Source organism: Sinohyriopsis cumingii, chromosome 8, assembly GCF_028554795.1.
Source record: "Sinohyriopsis cumingii isolate HCF-2022 chromosome 8, ASM2855479v2, whole genome shotgun sequence".
Classification (NCBI taxonomy): domain Eukaryota; kingdom Metazoa; phylum Mollusca; class Bivalvia; order Unionida; family Unionidae; genus Sinohyriopsis; species Sinohyriopsis cumingii.
The window spans coordinates 5,932,232-5,948,319 of NC_142968.1; the positions used below are offsets into that span (position 1 = coordinate 5,932,232).

A 16,088-nucleotide genomic window follows, 5' to 3' on the forward strand; every position below is an offset into this window, starting at 1 on the left:
GAAGAAAGAAGAGGAGGAAGAGAAGAAGAAAGAAGAGGAGGAAGAGAAGAAGAAGAAAGAAGAGCAGGAGAAAAAAAAAGAGAAGAAGAGAAAGAGTGTTGGAGATAAAATAAGAACTTGGTGGAGAAAAAGAAGAAATTAGAAGCAGAAGAAGAAGAAAACCCAAAGGCCCTTTTCAGGGCCAGCCATATTTCTCGAAAAGAGATAGCCTTTCCATTGCCTACCCCTTTTTTTAAAATTTAAATTTAAATTTAAATTTAAATTTAAAAAAATTTAAAAAAAAAAAAAAATCCCAAAAGCCCAAACTCTATTCCCCATGTTAATTTCCCTTGTCCCTAGACAGACCCAAACTCTATGTTAAATTCCCATTGTCCCTAAAGTGACCCACGATTTCTCTCCATGTTAAATTTCCATTGTCCCTAATCTGACCCAGGGGTCTTTGTAATGCTAAGTCCCATTGTCCCTAATGTGCCCCACTTAACTACTAACCCACACTGGTCAGTGGGCCCACCGCCAAATCAATGAAATCTTTTGGCAAATCATATGGGGCCTACTGGAATTCTTTTCGTAGGACCCACAAATCCTATCCGTCGCCCGGGCTGTTGGTAGGAAGCACCGTATTAGAAAACAGATATTACCTGACGTACTAATGACTCGTAAAATTTCCAGTGCCTATTTATAGCTCTATTGACAAAAGGTACTTTCATTTTTAATTTATCAGTCTACTGTATGTTAATATGGTGTGAATACGGATTTGGATATACGTTTATTTTACCTGTTTCCTTATGAAGCTAAAATATCAACTGTTTAACAGGTAAGCTAAAATATCAACTCTTTTACAGGTAAGCTAAAATATCAACTGTTTAACAGGTAATTGCGAAAGGCTTTAACCCGTTCCATCATTGGTAGTATTTTTCAATGACATATTCGTCATCAAAATAATTTAATTTACACCACCAATATGTTTTCTATATTATTGATCCAAGCAGACGTGTTTCGTATCTGTGTGTTGGACTATCCATTTATATAATCATGCTTAGGACAAATGTCCACATTTTGTTAATAACGAAAGAAATCGTATTCTCGTGAATAAATCATTTTACGCAAATATTGATAACAAAATAAAATAAAATTCAACTTTGCATGATGCCAAAAGAAATCGGAGTGGTCCTTGGGTCTGGTCGGCTTCGTTGAATCTTTATATATTTTAAATTTTTTGGCAAGGACTGCAATTATTGTCGACATTCTTTATTTAGTCAAAAACGTGACAGTATAGAAAAAAGCGGCATGTTGAGTAATATATATGTAGATATATGTTATCTTTCCTTGCTGCATACTATATTTATCCATCCGCAAAACATTGAGACCGGCCTTTCAAATTAAAATTTCCAGTGCATAAGCAAGTAAGATTTATGTGTACTGAAGTTATGTTGTTTACTGGATAAACGGCTCATACAAGTGTACACCTGCGTTTATTAAATAAAGTTCTTAGTTTGTTCCGTCTTTTCCCACTACGTTGATGATGTACGAACACCTCCTCTTGTGTACGTGTTGACTTTGATCCCTGAGATTCAGGCAATATAAAATGTGGTTCATGAGTTTCCGTAATCTAATTTCTTAATGTTTTAACATTTGTGTACACCTTTTTATCCCAGAATCATCCATGTATACGTTACGATCCTAGTCTCTGCCATTATCATTATGTACAGCACCAATAAATATAAAGCGGACAAAACACAAATGAATGTATTATTTTAAATATGATTTAGTTCAATGCACTTTGCATTTTTGATACACTGTTAATGAAAATATTATAATCAAGTTTTATTCTGTTAACTGTTCTTCTATTCTGCACCAGTATATCAATGTTATGACTTGATTTACGACTTTAAGTTGTGCATGCAATTACCTGTATGATACCTATCTTTAACAAAGTACTTGTATAAGAAAAAAAAAATCGTCTCCGCACCGATATAAATGTTTTTAATATGTTTGAAAAAATTAAATATGTCATAGTCCGTATCACAATTCAGATAGATGACAATTGTATATGACTTTATTAAAACATACACAAATGCCAGTAATCGTGCTCATTCCACATATATGCTGAAGTCGTTATCGGATTTTCACTTAAACCACTTGTGTTGATGCAACCCCGACACTGTTCTCGTTTATTCCAAGAAAGCCGTAATTAGTCTTATTACAAACCTGTGCACCCAATGGAGCTGTCATGAAGAGTATCTGTATCACCAAAACCAGGCATGGATTCATACTTTTTAGAAGAGGCAATACATGCTTTGTCACTGAATAAAATATTCAAAATATCACACACACACACACACACACGCACACACACACACACTATATATATATATATATATATATATATATATATATATATATATATATATATATATATATATATATATATATATATATATGTATATATAGTGTGTGTGTGTGTGTGCGTGTGTGTGTGTGTGTGTGTGTGTGTGTGGAGAATCAGCTGTTGCCCATGCAGATGATTTCCCTATCCATGCAGCAGACAGATACAAGGGAAAGAACAGGCCGATACGTCATGGCACCAGCTATGTTGCATTCTTTTGTGGTTTACACCCTTAGATTTTCCCATGAGAGGGTATAGTCGCAAATCAGCAAAGGTTTGAAATCGGAGTTTACCTTCTCCTAGCTGGGCGACCACCCAAGGCTAACAAGCCCCATCTGCCCGAAGCGTCTGGTTTTGTGGCACCAGAAAGTCACCTGTCATTCCTTCTCCAGTCAGTTTTAACAGGTCCCGCCACTCGTGAGGCCTGGAGCTGGATTTGGCTCTATCAGAAGCAAGCCATTAGGGGATTTCCAAGGGAAGTGTGTGCTTGTCTCCCACATATGCCCCCGGCGGTGACAACCCTTGGGGAATCATCTGCATTTCAACAGCTGATTCTCCAGGTATGCGCCCTGGAGAGGACACTCCAGCTTTGCTCCACAGGTTCGACACAACACGGGAAGCAGCAGTTTACCCGTTTTAAGTCACCGTTCTATTGGCGTAGAGTCAGACACCATGGGTTGCATCCGACGGTGGGAGAGACCAACCGGCCGCCTCAAGCTGGGCAGCTCCCAGACAACAATAAGGTGTGGTCCCGCCACAGTTCTCCTGCCTTGCGAGGTGCGTAAGGCTGAATGGACCCGAGTACCTGACAAGCGGATTGCAAATACTGAACCAGGTAATAACAGAAACTAAGAAAACCATCAAGGAATTCTTTATCCGAATGCTAGGTACCTGGAATCCTGCCAACAAGGAAACGGAAGACTGCTATCCCTCCATGTCACGACCGGGTTTCTCAACCTGATCAGGTTTTAGAAACGAACCCCCTGCCAAACGACACCATATGCATTCAGGTCTACCAGAAGCAATGTGCAGAGGTTAGCACGACAGCGCGCCAATGAATACTGGCTTCAGCTCTGTGACTGCATCCAGTCCGTAGCAGATATCAGAAACATTAGAGGCATGTACGATGGCATAAAGAAAGCGATGGGTACAAAAAATAAAATAACAGCACCACTGAAGTCTTCCGCAGGGTAAGCACTGAAGTATTCCACAGGGCAAGCAGATGGAGCGTTGGGTTGAGTACTACTCTGAACTGTACTCTAGAGGGAACCACGTGACCAACGAGAGCTCAACGCAATTGAAAACCTCACTGTCATGGCCGAACAGGACGAGAAACCTAGTGTAGCAGAACTAAAGAAGGCCTTGGAGAAACTGTCCTTAGGTAAAGCGCCAGAGAAGGTTGGCATAGCAGCACAATAATCAAGTGCGGATGAAGCGTGCTGCTCACACACATGCAAGAACTTCTCAGCCACTGCTGTAATGAGAGTGCAGTCCATCAGGACATGAGAGACGAAAACATCGTAACCTATGCTCAATTCCCCTTGAGCCTAGACAGACCAAATCACTTGTCGCTCTACATACCTTATGATCAATTTTCCTTGAGTCTAGACAGGCCCAATCTGCTCCATGTTTAATTCCTGTTATGAGTCCAAAGTGTCGGGACCTTATTTTAACATAGAAGTCTTCGTGGGGCTATAAATTATGAGGCTATAGATGTTAAAGTCCTCTTGTCGCCAGGCTACAACCTCCTATTTTAGCCCTAGATTTCCACTGAAGCTAAATCGCTTAACAGTCCCAATCCCTCCCGCCGCTATAGTTCCACGCGACAAGAAACTAGACACCAAACGACAATGACTGTCCTTGGCACACAGTACGTTTCAAAATGTGTTGGTAAAAGTTTGCAGCAGAGATCTTGAATATACGATCGTCTCATATCTAGCACCATTTGCATTACATAGTGAGACAAAGAGACAGAGAGAGAGAGAGAAAGAAACGGTGATAAATCTGATAGAATAACAGAACCATCAGGACCAGCGAAGAAAGAAATTCGTTTTGTACCTATTGAAGATTATTTTGTACTACCTAGCATTCCCAAAAGTGACTTTCAGAAAAATTTAGAATGATGACATACTCCTACACGGTGAAATTAAATGGTTTGCGTAAATGGTACTATTTCTTTGTTCATTAAAGTTTTGTACAAACGATATGTTTGTAAGTGAAAGCTAACACAAACACATATACGTACGCAGGAACGCACGCAAGTGTTACTGCATAAGTCTGGAGACTAGTGTTTTGAGAGATGGGCAGATATAATTAGCCTTACAGAAAGAAAGAAAGAATGTTAAAGAAACAAATGCAGAAAAGAAGCAATCCATTTTCGGTTCTGTTATTTTATGCGGTATTATAGGACAAAGATAATGAAGACCACCATACATTATATGTGAAAAATGTTCATTGTTTTCGTTCATTTTATCAATTTCATAAAAAAGGTAGGGCGATATTTATTGTCGACTGACTGCTTAACATTTGCTGTAGATCCCAAATTTAAGAGATGTCCATTGTTACATTTTTCTGAACGCAAATTTTAGTTTTATAATTCAGATTTAACCATGGGCATGGTTATACAGTACAGTGTCACTCGCGACTTTCTTGAACTAGTTGTGTGTTTGTGTCCTTTCTGACAAACGGTACATCTAATGCTAGAAAACGAAATTTCGTGATACATTGCCGTGCCAAAAATAAGGACAGAACTAAGATACTTGAAATAAACAAGCTCAAGTCAACTCAAAATTTTATTTCATCCAAAGATTTACTGATTTACAATTTTTAGGGGTGTAAGTTTTTGAAAACAAAATTACATAACAAACGGAACAGTTCACATAATTATGGTGACTACTGATCACACTTTTGGAGAGGTATCTTCGCACGGAAACATATACCATTAGGATTTCAATCAAATCTACTATGAGAGAGAGAGAGAGAGAGAGAGAGAGAGAGAGAGAGAGTTATTCCTAGTTAAAAAAATATCACGACACTTAATTAGTGAAAGAAAGAAGACTATCGTTTACATGTCGTACCTAAATGTTGCAATAAGTGCGCTTTTATTGTTCAGATTTTATAATGATATTATATACAACATATGTAGCTATCCTGTAATTTCTTTTTTTTCAGACGATGGCTGTCAACAGAGTTTGCATTTTCCTCTTGGTACTAGCTAGTGGATGTGGAATTTACACTGTTCATGGTAAATGCACCATCAATTCATTGCATATAAAATCCACTGTTGTAAACTCATAGTTTAAAATGATGAATGGAATGCAATTACATTTGTTTAATAATCTTTAGTATTCATATAATTAGTTTCACTAGATATTTTAAAAGTGCTGGATTTTCGAAACCAAAAACATGACGTTCGAATTTGTCAGCACTACACATATATATGTACTTATACAGGTCACAATAATGGCTGAAGTTATATTACGTGTTTTTAAGTCAATACATAAACAACGCCGATTATATGTAAACTGTACGAATAAAATCAAACAGGTGATTGCAAATAATGAACGATATATGCAGTTCTAACGCTTCTGAAGCAGAAACAAAACCAGTCCAAATATGACATTGCAATTGTTTATCTATCTAACTTATTTTCGTGTGCTATGAGTAGTCTATCAAAAACCGTTCTTTTCCCTATCAAAAACCGTTCTTTTCCATCTTATTCTTCTATCTATGCATGATGCAATTATGGTAGAATTTTTCCGATGATATTATGGTACCCTACAAATTTGGAAATAACTGAAGGAAACGCTTTGAACAAACGAGTCTATGGCAGGTCAAAAACGAAGTGTCACAATCTTTACAACTACGAAAATAGAATTACAGAGATATATTCTGGTACAGGACAACGCAAATCTACCGAGAGCGAGAGTCGCTCAGGACCCGTAGTGGTCCGCCCTATTAAAGGATCAGGTATATTGTCGCTATCAGGTCATATTAGTTGACACCGCATCCTCGCATATGTATCATTACTAATGCCCAGATGCCATCTAAACAATCTCAACCTAATGTTTTCTTCGAAAATTCATAAAAAATTGTAATCGACATATACTTTGCTCCAAGCAGCAAAAACACACGACCTCTAACTGATGCTAGCGGAAGTTAGTTATGCGCATGATTAATATAAAACGCTTCACCAGAAAGAAAATACGTGTTTGTCTTCAAATACGATTACCGTAATCATCACAATCTGTACATCTCCGACTTCACATAACGAGAAAAAAATCATTAAAGTCTAGCAAATCGGGGAACGTAATTTCAAATAGGATATACCCTAAGAACGTAGATTCAAACAGAATATATCCCAGGTTTGTTCCAGTATAGTTTATTTTGAATCCGAATGTATTTAGTCTTCAACAAGATTGATAAATGCAGCTCTTATTTCAGGTTTTGAATGTAACGTTGCTAAAGAACCAATCGTCATTACTGGTGACACTACATATTCAGTGAATTTTACGTGGGACTGTTCACTGATGATGAATGAGTCTATACAAGGTATAATGTGGTTAAAGGACGAAATATGCATCGCCAGGGTCATGAATGGTACATTTACACCATGCGAGAGTTACAAGGGTAGAGTTGAGCTATTTCAAACACTTGGGATATCAGTCCATAATATTTCAAAAAATGACTCGGGGCACTACAACGTTGTTATTCTTCTTAACGGCAGCCTTCACGAATACGTCCCATGTACCCCGACCTATCTCCCTGGTGAGTAAAGTGATCGACATTGATGTTACGTAGTTATTTTTTTTAAAAATTAAAAATTGTAGCCTTTTCTCACAAATTTGTGCCAAAACTAATTTGCAATACTTGTGTTGTATAGGTGATACAACGAGTTCAAACAGTGTTCCATATGCTGTTCAAAACTGGACTTGAGTAACGCATGCACTGATGAAACCAAATTAGTCTGCTAGTTAAGAGAGATTAGTACTATGTACGTGATATAGCTCTTAATTATCTCGGGCAATGAACACTAAAATCTGGTACAAAAAACATGAATGTTAAATATAATCATTTCTATCACAAGCCACATATGTCTTCTGATTTTAAATTGTTTTTGAAAAAATGCATTTGTCTCACAAATATGGAGATGAAACATTTTCATTTTTTTCTATCTTTGATGTTTGGTAATGTACAGATTAAATACACTAACATAATGGTGCACCCTGTTTGGAGATACAGTTATGCCCTTTCTAGTAGATATATTTCACGCGTAGGTAAGAATTTAGACTCTGTAGTAATGGTTTTATACCTCGTTAAACATTTTGCCAGATTTAAGCATTTCAAAAGTTATATTCATTACCGAAGTAAACTAATTTTATATATATGTATATATATATATTTTTTTTTTCTTTGTTTTTTCTTTTCACATGAAAGTTTTTCCCGAGCAACGCTTAGGATTCAAGGAAGGGACAGCTAAACAGCTGGCCATCTTTGAACAGTCTTCACAGTCTTCACAGTATGACCAACAATGGCAGAGTAAATTGGAAATAGGATTGATAAGTGGGTTTCTGACACTGACTGTTGTCTCTGGACTTTTTTTTGCACTTTTATGGTATTTTCACCGTAGAAGACACAACGCCAACCACAATGAAAATGAAATCATGTCAATGCTTTGAGCTCCAATTAATTACAGTAGACGTTTTTATTATAAATATACTCATTGGAGCGCTTCGGCCATATTGACAACCTCATCATTGAAGAACATGGATATGAGTACAAAAAGAACGAAATTCACAAATCTCCCCATATTTATGAATATTTTACATGATTCTCGCCCAATACGTTAAGCAGGGTTAAATGTGATATAACCCAGTTTTATAAATTATTGAAAACAAGACATAATGTACCCGTCGTTTTTAAAATATGTTTCAATAATTGATATCCAATGTGTCTTGATGTCATGCCAATGTCGCATTGCAGATATAGGAATATTTTCATTCTTGAGCACTCGCCTCATCTTTAAAACGGATTTGTTACAGACACACACAGATACACACACACACACACACACACACACACACACATATATATATATATATATATATATATATATATATATATATATATATATATATATATATATATATATATATATACCCTCTAGTCCAACATACCTGTCCGACCTCACCCATGTATATACACCAGCAAGATACTTACGCTCCTCTTCTGACAATCGCATACTTATTATTCCCACTATGAAAACAAAGTCATGTGGACAGCGTTTTTTTACATGCCTGGGCCCAGCAACGTGGAAAAATTGCCCACTGAACTTAGACACAAAGACAGAGTGATCCCGTTAAAGAGTGCTCTCTAAACTTACTTATTTTGACTGCAAGAACAAACTTAAAGACCTAACAATGTTTCCTATCTTAAATATTCTCAGCATGTTTTTCATGTTTTCTAATTTCATGATGTTTGTTTTTATAATCATATCATTATGTGGTTTTTTTTATGTTATAGGTGTTGTTTAATGTTGTAAAGCACTTAGAGCTTCTAAAGATTCGGCGCTATACAAAGTCCTCATTATTGTAATTATATAGATAATTTTATCGTTATGTGTTATCTGGTGTGCATAGTAATTCTGAATTCATGTATGTAGGCTGTACAATTGGTTGTTGATTTTTATTTAAATTCAGAATTGCATGTAAACAAAATTTATATATCTATATCTGTGATGTAGTGGAAACATGCTGTCGACGCTGACCAGAATATTACAATTGCAATAAAAGACTAGAATCCCGAAAGAATTTAAATGAATAGCATGTGAAACAAAAGTACTCTATAAACTAATTTTGTTGTGTTTAAAACATGCAGTCAAGATAGGACTAAGTAATGCTTAAAAATGTACACTTCGACAGTCCTTAGTACCATTCTCCATACTTAGTAACACAATGAGATGTGTTAAATCCCCTTGTGTCTAGTTTCAGACTTTTGTTTCGATGATGACTTGTAGGGATGTATGTTCTTTGTATGTGAATAAATGGATGCATGGATGCATAGATGAATGGATGCATCTTTGAATGGATGCACGAGGTCAAATTAAAGGTGAAAAGACGTCTGTGCATAGCTACGTAAGGAGGTAGGTATATATTTCTAGCAATCTAGCTGTCGAGTTATTTGTTTGTCATCAATACAAACGGTCAGTATATCATTAATCGCGTTATACATAAGTATAATCTGATCCAATGTAATGAAAAACACAAAATTTGAATAATTAAAATAAACATATTTCGATGTATAGTACATTTTATTATGGACATACTAGCCCTAATCCAGCTTCAAAAACTAGTACGACAAAGATGAAAATTCTAAATCATGTTCTAAATGTAAAACATCTATTTAGATGTGGCAGCAAGAATGAAACGGGGGTCATACTTATACACAAACTCCGCTCTATCATTTCAAGTGTATTTGGATAACATCTAATTACTAACCAAGCAAACGTCAGAATGTGGAATTATTTCCTTCTTAGTGTGAGACAGCCATCTGGATTTCTAATCCTTTAATGATGTTCCGTTAGGCTAAATAACAATGTATGATGTTCAACTGTTGTCACATGAATACCTACTCAATAATTATATTGAATTTTTCACTATATAAGAATGATGTGCTAAGGAAATGTCATCAACTCCTGAAGCACCTTGTACAATTACCCTAACTGCATACATCTATGTATTAAATTTATACACTTTACAACATGATGATTATAAATCACCTTTATATTATTCAGTGTTACGTAGAACCAAAACTAATGTGCACAAGGGATCGACGAAACTTAATCAGCGATTTTTAATAACCAAGACAAAGAAGCATAACTTGGTTTCTGTTCTATTTTAATAATTCTGTATGTACCTGAAGATATACATAAACATCTGTGCAGTTGCCGCATTTTCAACAGTAATTCATTAATGCCATTGTTTGTTTGCATCCATGTATTCGGAAAACATTAGAAAAGCATATTGCTTAAAGAAATAAACATTTTATTCACATCATAAACCATGTTGTAATAATAGTTTCAAATATATTGTGCTGGATGTTAAGTTAAAAGGAACTTATATATGTTTTCTGAAAGTTTTTTATATAAATTTAAATAACTATGAGATAGATCAGAAAGTTTATAGTCTTTGAATTCGTGCCCAGTTAATTATTCTTGTTTTAGCGACTTTATCTCTCCTACTATCACATAATCTATATATTTCTCAACTGTGTTTACATTACTTGCAATTATAAAAAAAACTGCAAGAGAAACACATACATTGGCAATGTGGAATCAAGGCTAAAAATTCACGATAAAATTTACCGAGCAAATAAAAATATTTAACATAATTTAATCGTTCGTGGGATGAATTCTCAAACTGAATCCTTAATTGCAATGACAACACTGGCTATGTGTTGAAACAAATTACTAATAATAAGAAAAATGTAACCAACGTAAACTAATGAATCTTAAAAATATTTTAATTACAATATGTAAATATTATTATAAAGAGTATTACTGAGCATCGATACGTACAGGATGAGTACTGAACCCTCACATGATTGAAACATTTCGTGGTTAAGCTTAACATTTTTCCAAATCTCTGTTTAACATTATTTATGGAACATATTTTTGAATGTACTTACTTATGTTCAAAGTATATTGCAAAATAATGTTAAGACCCAATGAAAAAACTAAACACTCTTGCCAACATTTTGCAAGGTGAACATTATTTGAAGAAGCATTTAATGGAGAGTTTTGCTAGCGAATACTAAATAACAATAACCCACAGTTATTGTTCTCCTTGCATAAGTTCTAACGGGATAATATAAGTGACATATAGAACAAAAACCTTTAACAATTATTTTAGCAAGTCATGCGACCCTGGTCTCACAAATCGGCTTCTTTACTTTTGGGCAAAGCCCTGTGATGCTGATCAAAATGGGAATTAGTCGACGGAGTGATCATTGGATCATGGACACGATAGTATTGTTCCCTAGATTATAAATATGCACTGTACACAGATGTCTGTTAAATTCATAGATCTGTACTATTGTACTTTTGTAAGGTGCAGCAGGTTCTATATCATGGAAAAGTGGTAAGTCTTGGACTGTGAGAAAATATGCTCAATAATTTCCATGATAAACGCTCGCGTTATTTAAGACAACGCTGAGTACAACTGAAACATGCATATTTACACCTTCCCGACGATTCATTTAAGTCCTGATACGCGCCTATAACTTACAATTCTATATGATGTACATGTTGCACCTACATTTATCTATTTCTATGGTATAAATATATATGCATGTATTCACTTACATGTATCTATAATGTTGTATCTATATATCTACACGTATATCGATATCTTGTATCTTTAAATCTACGTACATACACCTCCATGTATCTATATCTTGAATCTACTTGTATACACCTACAGGAATCTATATTTGTATTGTTATCCACCGATAGTCACATTTCCTGTTACTGTACGTAAGTTAAATTGACATTACTCTCCATTTGGAACTCAGTGCCAATTTCCATTTTACAATCCACGAATCATTATCGTGTCACTAATCTCAGTTTCCATTTGAAAAATCAGGAACCCATGCCGTGTTAGGATCTCGGTTCACACTGCAAAACCCAGGAATCAATGTCACGCCAGGATTTTAATCTACGTTTGAAAAACCAGGAGACCATATTGTGCCAGTATTTCTTTCGAAAACCCAGGAATGAATGCCGTGACAGTATCTCAGTTTCCATTCGAAACAAAGACACTAATGTCGTGTTAGTAACTCAGTTTCCACTAAAACAACCAGGAATCAATGTCATGCCCGCGTTTCAGTTTACGTTTGAAAAATCAATATCCAATGTCGTGCCAGTGTTTCACTTTCCATTTCAAAACCCCGGAATCAATGCATAGATAATATCTCAGTTTATATTCGAAAAGCCAGAAGTTAATGTGGAATCATTATCTTGATGTATGTCCTTGCCTAGGAATGAAGTTTTATGAAAGAGAGCGTTTGTATACCGTGGCCATAGTCATTGTATTTGAAAGCTATATAACAAGTAATGAAGAAAAATAATTTTCAGCATGGAAATATTTTGAATCTGAAATCTACAGGAAAATGGTTTTGAAATATATATTGGAAGTTGAATACCTTGAAACATGATTTGCGCTTTTAATTACAAGTATACTGTCTGTAGACGATTACAATTTGTTAATGGAATTTTTTTTCTCCATTGATGACAGTTTTGCTAAATAAAGCTCTTATTTCAATTTTCGCATGCTTCACTGACAAGGAGTCAATCAGCTTCAAAGGTGACATTTGACACTCGGGCAGTTTCATATGGAGCTGTTCATTGTCGTCTTATGAGTCTTTACTAAGTCTAATGTGGTTGCGGGAGGGCATGTGTATGGCCAACGTCAAAAACGGAGTCTTTCGACCATGTATTAGAATGATGATATCTTGGAACATTTGGAAAAAAGTAAAATAACGGACCTGGGGCACTACACTGGTGTCATTCTTCTTAACACAAGCACTCATGAATGCTTACGTTGGCAATCCTGCAGGATGTGTAAAATGATCAAATATGAAATTTACGTACCTATTACAAATTTGTAAAAACAATTATTTGAGAAGAACTTTTCATGTTTTCTGCATCTGTCTTATATAGATGGTATACAGAGTAAGAATATTGTTCGAAATATTTAAAGGAAATTCACTTAATTATCAAATACAATAATGCAATCGAACTATAATACAAACGTCACCATCAACAGACACCTTCAGGTCTTGTGGCTACGGATGAGCAGCAAAGCAGTAGGTGTGGATACACTGGGAGTTGTAACTGAAGATCTGTACATAGGTGGCTCAAGATACAGGGTCATTGTTCACAGGTTTTAATAAGCACTAGTGGAACTCGGCAGCCCCCAGCGTGAAGGAGCACTGCTCACCTACGTAAATATTGCTTGCTAGTTAGCAAGCTTACAATTCTACTGAAGGACATCAACGAGAGAGCAATGAAAATTAAACCCCCTCCCACAGTCTGGCAATGGTCAAGCAACTATCATCAGCTACTGTGCACCCACCATGACCAACCCGGATGAAATCTAGGGCAAATTTTATTAAGACATGGAGTCCCGTATTGCAGAAGCACCGAAGTCAGACAATTTCATCATCCTTAGTGACATCAATGCTAAAACTGATACAAATCGCCATACATGGACAAGTGTCATTGGAAAAAATGGCTTTGGTAAATGCAAAAACGGACACCTCCTACAAGATAAATACGCTGAACACGACCTCCTAATCCTCCAACAATGTCCTCTGCATGCCACACCGCATCAATATGTCCTAGATGAACTGAGGCTCTAAGCACTGGCATATTATTGGCTACGTCATCGTGAGTTGAAGTGTCAGGGAAGATGTCCGTGTGACGAAGGCCATGAGTAATGGAAATTGGTGGATTGACCACCTGTTTAAAGTGTCCAAACTCAATATGAAGATTCAAACAAATGGGCTACAATAAAGCAACAGCCTTCTCAGAAAGAGTGATGTCTCCAATTTGAATCAAAAGGACGTGTAACCAGGATATTTGGAAGGACTGTGCAGCCAGCTTAAACACAAACTATACGAACTCAGAGAATAGCGAGGAAATCTAGGAACCCTGCCGAGACACAATGCACTCAACTGTATCCAAAACAATCGGTCATACCACAAATAAATATCAAGACTTTTGACAAGAACATATGCTGACATAAATAAATTTACGAATGAGAGATATCGGTCACATTACACCTGTATACAAGTCAGCAGTTCAAGATCTATGAAGGCGTCCATCCACAACATCAGTAGGACTGTCCAATGAAAACTCATAAGTCTGAGCGATGAAACAGACGAGATTCGCACTTCGATGAAGCAAGATTCGCACTTCGATGAAGCAAAAGAGACTCGCACTTCGATGAAGCAGACGAAATTCACTCCTATGCAGACAGACAATGAGTTGAAGAAAGTCTATGGTGATTCATATTCATGGGCTTATGAATTTTGTATGATAAACGTGAGAGGTGGACGAAGAGAGATAGAGGGAGGAATAAATCGATTGAGTTTTGTATGCCATTTCTTTGATAGTCACCAGATGTTGAATATCCAGTGGTTTTTCACGAATATGTTCAGATTTATCTGCCATTTTCAACAGTCCCTGCTTCTATACAAAATCTTATGCAGGGTGTCTCCACGCTCACACCAGAATAAACCAGCTGCTTACCAATGCAGTTATAAAAATAGCTTGTGTAACGAGATTATGCATCGAGCCATAATATAATATATATGCAACAAGTGGAAAAATTTGCAATCACTCAATGCTTAAATCGGCCAATTAATCCGAAAATATTTTCAAAGTAATACTAACAATAACCATATATAATGATTTATGAAATGTACAGAACCATATATATATTAATCGAAATTATTGGTATCATTTATTGATCTCCTGTAAGTCCTGATGCTATATTAATCACAAGTTGCAGATATTTGAAATATTTCGCTATCTAGCACTCGCTTAACTGTTACGTTTGTCGGAATATGGCCAATGTATCCCACATGAGGTTCATAAAAAGTAAATCTAACAGTATCGGACTAAATATACCGGGCTAGGAATGGAATAACCTTAATCATGGAGTCCACCCTACAAGATACTTGTATTAACTGTTATTTTGTAAATAAACTCAATTCTCTTTTTTTTTTAAACAAATGAAGAAATGTCTGTCTCTGAACTGGAAGATTGTTATGCATCCGCTGCATGTTTCCTGCAGTAAAATATCTTCAATGAGCTAATGTTTCTAATTAAGTGATTCATTTCCGACTTAAACATTTTTTGTCTCTGTTATTTGTGTTGTTACAATTCATACGATGCTAATCACAAATACATTTCACTAAATTTGGAATTTCGTCATCCAGTAATCGTCCTCTCAAATCAATATACAACAATGGAATGATAATAGAGTAACTGGCACAAGGCTGGTTGAAACACAACCTCATCGAAATAAAGGACTTCAACTTAACGTAAGCCTAATCAACTTTGTGACGTCACAGGAATTTCCGTAGAGTCTGAAGATACTCTTTGTCAAATGTACTACTTATTTGGAAGCACAGTATAACATTATTTATTCTTTCCTTTGTAAACTATTTCCATCGAAATAACTATGTGAACAACAAAATCTCAAATAAGCAATGATTTAGTATTCAATTCATGAAACGAGTAGTGTCCATATCTTGTGTGCCGTGGCTCGTAAAAGCAAAACTTTATTGAACTTGTTTCACATATTCAATATTAAATCATACATACATATATATGTATATATATATATATATATATATATATATATATATATATATATATATATATATATATATATATATATAGATAGACACACAAACAGAAAGGACAGATAGTTAGATAGAGAGATGGATGGATAGATAGATAGATATACAAAAGTGTGATTGTATAAAAGAATACGCATGATCACACAGAATGTGTATCAGATAAACGTTTGATATATTCCGTTCGTTGATTTGAGCCGTAGAGCAATAAACGCATTGCATATACAAAGCCCTCTTCCCAACGATTATCCGCAAATGTTGAAAACAGGATGGACTA

The 16,088-nt window shown here is 35.7% G+C and overlaps 1 protein-coding gene across 3 annotated transcripts in view; it reads left to right on the top strand.

The window, feature by feature from the left end:
- Positions 1 to 696: 696 nt before the first annotated feature.
- Positions 697 to 16,088, top strand: part of LOC149792894 (uncharacterized) — a 118,902-nt gene continuing 103,510 nt past the window's right edge. Inside the window, exons 1-4 of one of the 3 annotated variants that reach the window (XM_089966707.1) lie at positions 697 to 814; positions 5,558 to 5,630; positions 6,830 to 7,153; positions 7,823 to 15,159. In XM_089966707.1, the coding sequence (XP_089822833.1) occupies positions 5,561 to 5,630; positions 6,830 to 7,153; positions 7,823 to 8,064 (636 nt within the window). In that variant the 5' untranslated portion in view covers positions 697 to 814; positions 5,558 to 5,560 and the 3' untranslated portion in view covers positions 8,065 to 15,159. Of the gene's footprint in view, positions 815 to 849; positions 871 to 5,557; positions 5,631 to 6,829; positions 7,154 to 7,822; positions 15,161 to 16,088 lie in introns of those variants that run through there. The other 2 variants (XM_089966708.1, XM_089966706.1) reach the window with 2 other exon arrangements.